Genomic DNA, 10,247 nt, shown 5'->3' with positions numbered 1-10,247 from the left:
AAATATGAAAATCAAAACAAACATTTTTCATATTTTTACAAATATTTAAGATATAAAGTTGAAATAATCTTAATAAATTTATAAAAAAAATAATACGTTATAATTTTATAAATTTCAGTTTTAAATCAGTTTAGACATAAAGTTAGAAATAAGTCAACGGTAGTGTAAATATTAAGTTCAGTTTTGGCAACTGTGTTTTTAGCAAGGAGATCAATGCCGCGTCATTTTATTATGTGTCATATAAGGAATTTGGGAGCATTAATTAATCTTACAGCGAGGCTCTGATCTCTTTGATAAAATTTGGAGGCAAGAAAAGATACCAACGGTCTGGTCTAAAGGTATAATCATAAAACTACCTAAGAAGGGAGATTTGTGATAATTGGAGAGGAATTATGCTGCTTTCTATCCCAAGCAAGGTCCTATGTAAAGTTATTTTAAACAGAATTTATGAGAAAATTGACAATAAACTGAGAGAAGAACAAGCTGGATTCCGTGCTGGAAGGGGCTGTGTTGACCAAATTTTCACCCTTAGGACAGTTATTGAACAATGTGTTGAATTTAACAAGCCACTCCATGTAAATTTTGTTGATTTCTCTAAGGCCTTTGAATACATACACAGACAAACACTCTGGAAAATACTAAGAAGCTATGGTATACCAGAAAAGATGATAATTATGATAACTAAATTTTATGACAACTTCCAAGCCTGTGTTTCAGTTGGAAACAATAAGACATCTGATTTCTTTAAAATAGCACTGGAGTTAGACAGGGATGCATTTTATCACCTATTCTATTTATATTGGTCATTGACTGGGTGATGAAGAAAACCATAGAGGACAAAAAACGTGGTCTTCAGCTGGGCATACTAGGACACCTAGAAGATATGGACTTTAATGATGACCTGGCACTGATTTCAGAAACAATTAAACATCCTTAAGCTAAGACAGATAGACTAGTCAAATATGCAGGACAAGTCGGGCTCTTTGTTAATGTCAAGAAGACCGAAATTATGAATATACCTACCTACAAACACTGATCAAACTATTACAATAAATGGTGAACAATTGAATCAAAGCAACAAATTCACCTATCTGGGGAGTGTTATCAGCAGTGAAAATGGCTCAAAAGCTGATATTAAAACCAGGATTGATAAGGCTAGGGTTGCTTTCAACAGTCTACACAACGTTTGGAATTCAAAGAAACTTGCTCTGAAAACAAAAATCAGACTTCACAACAGTAATGTGAAATCAGTTCTTCTTTATGGAGCTGAATGCTGGAGAACTGTAAAAACTGAAACAAATCAACTTAAAGGACGCCTGCAAGAAATAATACGCTTTAACTGCTGAAAGACTGCCACAAGAAGACCCAATACCCCAAATTTAAAGCCTTCAGCTTCAATAACAAAAAAGTTCTAGGCATTTCAAAATAGCATTTTATGTACAATGGAATTGTTGAAAGATTTCCAATGCTCATAAAAGAAAAAAACAATATTAAATTACGTCGCCTAGACACAAAATTATAACCTTATCTTTGTCAGAAACTTAGATTGCATGTAGCTAATTATATTTTTACAATAAAAACACCACATTTCTTAGTCAAAATCTATGAAAAAATTCGATTTAAATTGCATTTTTAAACGAAAATCATAGCGGAAACAAAGGTGTAAACTAATACAAGCTTAGCTGTGATTGGTTGTTAAGCTGATTCAGCCTTCTGATTGGCTACAGTACATTCGGTACAACGCAAGTAAAACTTAATTTTTTAAAATGATTTTGACTATAAAAATGGGTATTATTATTGTAAAAATATAATTAGTTACTGGAAACCTAAATTTTTGATAAAAAAAGCTTATAATTTTGTTTCTAGGCCACGTAGTTTAGTTTCAAAGTTTTCAACATGAGCATTGCAATTCTTTCAAAATTTTCATTGTACATAAAATGTCATTTTAAAATGCCAAGAACATTTTTTTTAGAAGCTGAAGGCTTCAAATTTGGGGTATTTGGTCTACTTGTGGCAGTCTTTCAGCAGTTAAAGCGTGGTATTTCTTGCAGGCTTCCTTTAATGCATTTCACAATAGTTGCTTAAGAAGAATTTGCAAAATATTCTGGCCAAACAAAATATCCAACCTTGAGCTGTATGCTAAGACCAAGTGCAATAGTATTGAAGCCAAAGTAAAATATAAAAGACTAAGGTGGCTAGGACATGTGTTCAGAATGGAACAAAATAGGTTTCCAAAAAAGTGCTTAAAATGGAACCCCACTACTGGTATTAAATGTAAACAGGGACGACCAAAAATGACCTGGAGGCAGAGCACGGAAAAAGACCTAATTAATTGAAAATTTACATGGGGAGAAGCTGAGAAACTTGCCAAAGACAGCAGGAATTCATGGAGGAACAAGGTGTCCATATTCTCTAGCCTTCACAGTCAAAAAGAGAGATGCGCCTGATGATGACAGCGAGGCTATTCCGTGAGATTTCTATGGTCGGACCTCCACGTGGTCCAAGCGGGAACATCCATCCGGATGGCTAACCGACCAGGAGGCCAGAGGAGACAAAACTGTAATGTATACAGGGCAACCTGGAACCTGCAGCCGTCTTTTTTTTTGGCAACGGAGGGGGAAATCAGTAGCCGAGTTCTCTTTCTCCTTAAAAAGATGTAGGCCAGACACTGTTAGTGCAAACGCACGAGCAGTAGGCAGTGTACTATCAGTACAGAACGCCCTAGAAGAAGAAGAAGAAGATTTCTGTGACGATAAGCTACCCTGTAAAGTAGAACCCGATCGGTTCAGCGGTTAGCGAGATCCTTCGCTACAAACAAACAGACAGACAGACATCGTTCTACTTTGTATCATAGACATAATTTTAATTGCAGAAGGGATAATTTTGATTCTTATTAATTCATTTTTCGTCCATTGTCTTGTCATATGATCGATTAAACAGTTCGCGAGATATTTCATTACATAAACATAGACAGGCAAACATCCTATTTTTCTGTTTTATGTTGTTTTATGATAGTGATCTCTGAATAATATCGTTCTTGTTTCCTTCCCCAAAACGAATCAATAACTCCCTCCCTGTTTTTAGGCCCCATTCTCCCCAATCATCACGGATAAAAGGATAACTCTGTTGCTTTTAGTTTATTGAAAATCAGATAACCATTATATATGCATTTTTATGTTGTTAATAAATTTTACGCGTTTTTTTAAAGAGTCATCAGCGAAAGATAAACCCCTTTCTGACAAAAAAACCTCCCTCTCTCTACTTTAGAATTTATCGACAACCCATCTCAATTTTTGAGAACTTTTAAAAAAGAAACGAGCTTAAAGAGTACATTTAGCTTTACAGGATTAGAGAGGTTAGAAAAGGTTAGGTTCATATACAAGTTAGCCCCACAGGGCTCGGGCACCGCAATTTAAGAATCCCCCGCAGGCATTCTTCAATGTCCTTTCATCCCTGATTACCTTACACGGAACTCGAATTTCTCCTTTCCCTTTTCCTCCAGCCACCTCCACATGTTTCCTGATATGTATTTATAAATCCGCAAATTAAATGTTTTTAAAAATGCGCGAAAAAAAATTAAAAATATATTTTTTTGAAAAAATGCTTCAATGGACAATCTTAATCGTTCAATGCTTAAAATATATTTTATGTGAAAAAATATTATAAAAATATTTTGGTAAGTGATATAAACACTTAATTTCTCCCCTACTTCCCCTTTCCACCTCTCTATTAATTTTCCCTTCAAAGTCAAGTTCCGAGGGTCATATTTTACTAGTTTAACATTAGGATTTGGATACTTTACAGTCCCATTATATGATGTGATTATTATACTTTATTGTCTATGGACCTAGCTGTAAGTGAAGCCGGCACTAAAACAACAAATAGTCGCCATCTTGAATTCTTCCATTTTCCCGACTCTCAACACACGCTTTTGCAGGTAGCAAACTTTTTATGTTTTATGATTTTTACATCTTTTTAATGGTTAAAAGTGCCATTTAATGATTAAATTCATAGATAGACTCGTTAAGAATCAAATAAAAGTATTTTTGTACCGATTTTTAGACAATTAATGAGTTAATTCTGCATTTTTTATGTTATATTTTGCACGTGATTATAATAGATAAGATTTTGCTTTATAAATAAAATGTCTTGTAAATATCATACTTTTAACAATTATTTGACAATTAACCTTTTAACTTAAAAGCTTTTTAAGTAATATTTATCTATATCTTTTACCTATACAAAATATTTTGTTAGTTTTTATTATGTTCCTTTTTGTTGAAAACATTTTTTTCAATAAATTATACCTATTTTATATATAGCCTATGTTATTGTTACATACTATTGACAATTTTCTTATTTACATATTTTTTCATATTTATTATAATTTGCACTTGGGAAGGGTGGGGGTTAATATATCCGCCCTTATTGTCAAAACTTCCCGTGGTATTGTTAATTAACCTTTCATGTGATTTCCCTACTAAAATTTAAACATATCTGTCTGTCTCACAGTGGCCCTAGCGTATCGATCTTTTGTTGGAATACTTGACCTTAACAGTTGAAACTGTCATAATTTTTTTTATTTTTAGGAGTTATGACTTTAATTTTTTCCTTTTTCAAAATTGGGTTGCATGTATTTTAATAGGACAATTTAAAACTATAATTTATTTCATCAATTCTACTGTTGTTTTACCAAAATTTTAACCAATATGTTTGGTCTATGAAATTTGGGGGATGTACTTCAATTTATCATTAAGATTCCTGTTAATATCTTTTATTAGCATGAAAATATTCCTATATAGATACATAGTTACTTAGTACTATTATATATTGATATATATGTGTTATTTTAGATCCAACTGGAACCAGAACTTTTTTGTGGGTTCTTATTTCATTATTGTATTTATTTTTTTAATTGTATTACCTACCATTATTGTTATCTTTAGAAAATATTAATCTAAACTCAAACATAAAAAAATGAAATCTCAAACCCTTTAAAATCACTGACTCTTCATGATGCAAAGCAACCGTAAGTTAAAACACAAAAGTAAAATCAAAATCACAATGGAAAAATCAAAACTAAGGGGTGTATGGGGGCAGCGCGTGGAACCTTACCCATCCCTGTCAAGCCACCCCGCGAGGGGAGTGGCTAGGGGTGGAGGGTTGTGGTGGATGGATTGATGGTGGCTGATGTCCTCCATATGCTGAGATGTGGAACGGTAAGAAAGGTTGCACACACTATTCTTACACATGAAAGTCTCCATTTAAAGCCATTCATCAAAAAAAACATACTCAAATTTATTCAAAAGAAAGGATTATTACCATTCAGGGGTAAGGTACAAGTATTCTATTAACAAATCGTAGCTTTATGGACATGATTCAGTATTTTTATGTTGGCAATCTCAAATAACATCAATTAAATCTTTGTTAAGCTACACTGACTTACTATACGATTTGTTTTTAGACTTGGAATACCAAAAAACTTAGACTAGAAAATATTTTTTTGCTTTCTTTTTCAGGCAATTTATTTCAGTTTTGTTCCAGAAGTCAAATTAAAAAAAAACATTTGGAATTATATAGTAGCTTTGCTACTAATAATATTTTAATTTGTAGCAAGAAGGAGACTGTTTGATTCATAAACATTTATATCCTTACACCAAAAGACTTTTCAAGTGATTTCAAAATGAATAAAAATAAACTTTACCTACCTACCTAGCCATTTTGATTGTGAAAATTAAATCAAACTAAAATCAACATTACTATCAACAGTCTAGAGGAGACTGTACCAAAATATCAATTATTTTTTATTTTATTATTTGTAAACTTTTGTTTTTCTTAATTTTGTTTACCATATCTTCTATATACTTTAAGTCTTAATTTTTTGTGAACTTTTGGTACTGTAAATGGTTGAAAATACTTTAATGGATTTTTAAAAAAAATTACCCCAAAAATTCATCTAATTTGTCTGTTTTTGTGTTTTCTATTTTGTATAGGTATTCTTCATGCCGTTTCTACTTTTTTCCCCTTTGGAACCAAAATTAAACCCATGAAGGTTTTTCCAGTTTGGCTTCGGAACTGATCAATATCTGCTGGATTAGAACCGGTTCTCGGCCAAATCTTGTATAACCTCTTTAACAGAAAATTTTATTACGAATATTAAAATGAAAAATCTAAATTAATACCTGGTTATTTAGCCCGGTCCTTCGGCCCAACAGGGCTAATAAAATTGGTTATAATCTTAAGATTTTTCTTTTAAAATCCGCGGTATGCTGTCTAAAATACGATGCAAGAAAAGGACTATTATTTCGTTAACTATTTTGTTTTCAACATTAAACAGTTTTCATAATTTTGAAAGATATTTTATCCAGACTTAAAATCCATTTATGTATTTTCAACCTCTAACTTTATTTCTAAAATTAACTATATAAAATATTTCAGGCGCCTCTCTTGTTTCCTTCCTTGTTGAGCTAAACTTACACACACACCAAAATGGCTGCCGAGACCCATGAGGATGACCGCAAGCTGTTTGTGGGCGCCCTCCCCCAGGAGGCAAAGGAGGAGGATATCAAGGAATACTTTGGACAGTTTGGAGAGATTGAGAATATCAATCTCAAGATTGATCAGATGACTGGAAGATCCAGGTACTTAATTTTTCAGGGATTTTAGGGAAGGTAATATAGGTGTATATTTTCCATCCTACTTCAATTTCTCAACCACCATTCCTCTTATTTCTTTCTACAATTAAAACGGTATAAAAAGGAATATTTCCTTATTTTCAATGCTGAGGGGAGGGGAAAGGGGGCATACAACTCTGTATGGGGAAAAATCAAGTAGTTGGTTGATGTTTGTTATTCGAAAATGTAACTTCAGAGTTTATCTCAAAGTCTTTCAAACTTTAAAAACCAGACTTGTAATGTTTTAACATTTCTTCAGTTCTTTCTTATCTACCTATCATTCTTAGCATATGAGTTATTGAATTTTATAGGGCACTAGTATAGTTAATAGGTAGCTACGTGCAGATACTATCTTAAGTTGGTCAAGTTAACGGAGTAATAGCTAAACCAGATGTGTTTTTATTTCTGTAATGCTGTGATACTTATGCACGTAATCTTAAATTCCCTATCTGTAACTTTTGTTTACCTAAAGTACCTAGGTACCTATTTACTACCTAACCTATCTGACCTTACATTGTTTAGGGGCTTCGCCTTCATCGTGTTCAAGGAAGTGTCCTCTATTGACGCAGCTATGGCCAATGACGCACATGTTGTCAAGGTAATTATCCATATAATAAAGTAACAGGATGTCGGTCTGTGTGCAAGTTTGCACCGAAGGATCTCACTAACTGTCGAACTGATCAGGTTCTTCTTTACAGGGTAGCTTCTCCTAGGTCCAAGAAAGGTTTAAAATTATAACACTAAAATTAAAAGAGGGGGGCGGGGGTAGTCGAAAGACTGATAAATTGAGACATAAAAGACAAAAAAATAGATAGGTAGTTTGAAACTATCCTAAACTTTCTTTGACTTTTTGATGAGCTTTCTTTCAATTATAAATATATTGTAGGGTAAGAAGGTGACCTGCAAGAAGGCTGAGGCCAAGCAGGGCAAGATCTTTGTTGGTAAGCTGCCAGCTGGTGACGCTCTCTCCAAGGAGGACATCCAAGCTCATTTCTCACAATTCGGAGAGGTAAGTTCAGGGACTGTAAATATCAGGATTCTAAACTAAATGGATAAGACAATAGCAAATAAATTGATGTACATCCCCAATTATGCATAAAATTACCCCTTCCGTAGATTACAAATGATGGTTGAAACGTTAGGAAACTTAACTTACTGAACCACCTAATCAAAATTCAATAATAGTCCCGAAAGTTCTTAAGCTTATGAATAAGAAAACGTTTTATACTAGTGTAATTAACAGCCCAATGACCCCTCCCTCCCTAGTAAATTACACTGGTACCCAAAGTTTTTACCTTGTTATCTCATTTGGTGGCACAGAGAGTCAAAAACCTTGGATATTTCTATTGAATTTTAATTGGTTTGTTCCAAACTAGCAGTGTCTTAAACTATCACTAATAAGGATGTACTTGTACAACAATTTAGCATCCATTGTCTAATCCTTCAAGATCCCTGGTTATTATTAAGGAATAAGGTTAGCCAAACTAATATAATAAGGGGGGGGGGGGGCGAAAGTGACACTTTTTGAAACCAAAACTAAAAGTCAACAAAGGAACTCAACTAAAAAAAAGAGTTACAGGTCTGAGATTTTGCATGGTAGTTGCTTTATAGGGGTAAAATATGGAACTGTTAAGAAACGGCGGCGCAACCGCCGAAAACCGCCGTTTCCCGCCGAATTTTTTTTTTGTCTTTTCTCGGCGGTTTTCGGCGGTTGCGACGCCGTTTCTTTACAGTTCCATATTGTACCCCTATAAAGCAACTGCCATGCAAAGTGTCAGACCTGTAACTTTTTTTAGTTGAGTTCATTTGACTTTTAGTTTTGGTTTCAAAAAGTGTCACTTTCGCCCCCCCCCCCCCCTTCCCCTTTATATTGGATATGGATAAATATGAAGGTCGTTGTTCCTATTAAGCGGTACCCATATAACATATTTTCAGGGGTATACATTTCAAGTTGTCTTCCCCTCCTCCCGTTCCAAGTTAAATTTCTATCTTAAATAGATAAGATAAGTCATTGTCACTTATCACTGTTTTGCTATTATGAAATCTTTAAAAAATGTTACTTATCTTTTCTCGGGGATGGGGGAAGTACTAATCTTTTATCTTTAGCAAGAGTCATTCTGGTAATGCGATAAATTAATGTTTACCAGCGGTGTATGCATTGTATATTCTGCATCGGATCCCTTTCTGAAGGGGGAGAGGCAGGGTTTCGGATCCGCATTGATTTTTTGCGGATCCGGATCCTCAAAATTTGGTCAGTGCGGATTTGGATCCTACCGAAAATATGCGGATCCTTGCGGGAATAAACAATGAAACAAATTTAAGATAATTTTTAACATTTTTTCACCTCATTGGTGAAAAACTAGAAAAATATATGGGAGGGACGATAATATAAAGAATAAAATAAAGAGTTCGCAAACCATTTTCCCTCCTCAGGGATAAAAAAAAACTATGGGGGGGGGGGGATAAATATTTTTGCAGCTGGGGGAATATACACCCCTGCCCAACTGACCTAACTTTTTATATTATTTTATTTAATAGGTTGTTGAGGTGACCCGCCCCGTGGACAAGAGCAAGGACAATGAGCCCAAGTCTTTTGGCTTCGTCACCTTTGCCAGGGAGCACGTGGCCAAGGATCTTGTCAAGCAGGTCTGTATATGATATATATGTTTCTAGTATGGCTTAAAAACCGATTAATATCCGTTGGATTAGAACCGGTTCTAAGCCTTACTGAAAAATCATGTATCGTATCGTTTTATATTAAGTTTTCTACGAATATAAAATCATATTATTAAAACCAGTTTTGTTAGCCCCGAGATGCCGAAGACATCTGCAGACACTTGTTTCTAAAAGCTTTACTCTGAAGTTAGTTCCCTATAACTCTATACTAATGGGCTGGGGGATTGGGGTTTCTATGGTAGACTACGAACAATAGGGGAAATTGAATGAAACATTATTATTTACCTATCCAAAATGCCATGATTAATATTGACGTTGAATCTATATTTCAGGGCGAGACCACAATCGGCGAGCACACACTCGAGATCAAGAAGGTGACGCCAAAGGACCCTGCCGCCGCCATGATGGGTTACGGTGGCGGAGCCGGCGGTATGGGCGGCTGGGGATTCGACCCGTACGGAGGCTATGGCGGTTTCGGTGGTTACGGCGACTTTGGCTATGGCTACGGCGGTGGACCCGGATGGGGCGGATTTGGAGGCGGCGCTGCTGGTGGAAAAATGCGCGGCGGAGCCGGCGGTCGCGGTGGAAGAGGGCGGGGACGTGGAAGGCCATACTAGACTTTGGTGGTCCGCCTGCTGCAAGCGTATGCCAAAGTTTTCACAAGAGAGCATTGTACCTAACCTTTTTTTTGGGTCATAACGGTTCTTCTAATGTCTACAGTGCAAATTTAAAACTTTGCAAAAGTCGACCTTAGATTAACTTAAAAGCCTAACTATCGTAACATATAAGTAATGTATTATTGTTTTTTTCTTCATATTAATTGAAATGCTGTTATTTTATTATTTACATTATCAAATTGTTCAATGAGATTAAAAATTAAAGAATTGCTGTGACCGA

The 10,247-nt window shown here is 34.9% G+C and overlaps 1 protein-coding gene across 2 annotated transcripts; it reads left to right on the top strand.

The window, feature by feature from the left end:
* Positions 1-3,755: 3,755 nt before the first annotated feature.
* LOC145323695 (RNA-binding protein squid-like) lies at positions 3,756-10,247 on the top strand. 2 transcript variants are annotated; one of them, XM_080166145.1, is made up of 7 exons: positions 3,789-3,937; positions 4,854-5,219; positions 6,439-6,641; positions 7,197-7,272; positions 7,561-7,683; positions 9,213-9,320; positions 9,683-10,247. In XM_080166145.1, exons 3-7 carry the CDS (start codon positions 6,490-6,492, stop codon positions 9,965-9,967), a joined length of 744 nt encoding a protein of 247 aa, XP_080022271.1. In that variant the 5' UTR covers positions 3,789-3,937; positions 4,854-5,219; positions 6,439-6,489; the 3' UTR covers positions 9,968-10,247. The 2 variants fall into 2 exon arrangements, with proteins under 2 accessions (XP_080022270.1, XP_080022271.1); XM_080166144.1 differs by lacking the exon at positions 4,854-5,219 and having other exon boundaries at positions 3,756-3,937.

Source organism: Acartia tonsa, chromosome 7 (genome assembly GCF_053477335.1).
Source record: "Acartia tonsa isolate MP-2025a chromosome 7, ASM5347733v1, whole genome shotgun sequence".
Lineage (NCBI taxonomy): Eukaryota > Metazoa > Arthropoda > Copepoda > Calanoida > Acartiidae > Acartia > Acartia tonsa.
This window is presented reverse-complemented; position numbering and strand designations above follow the sequence as displayed.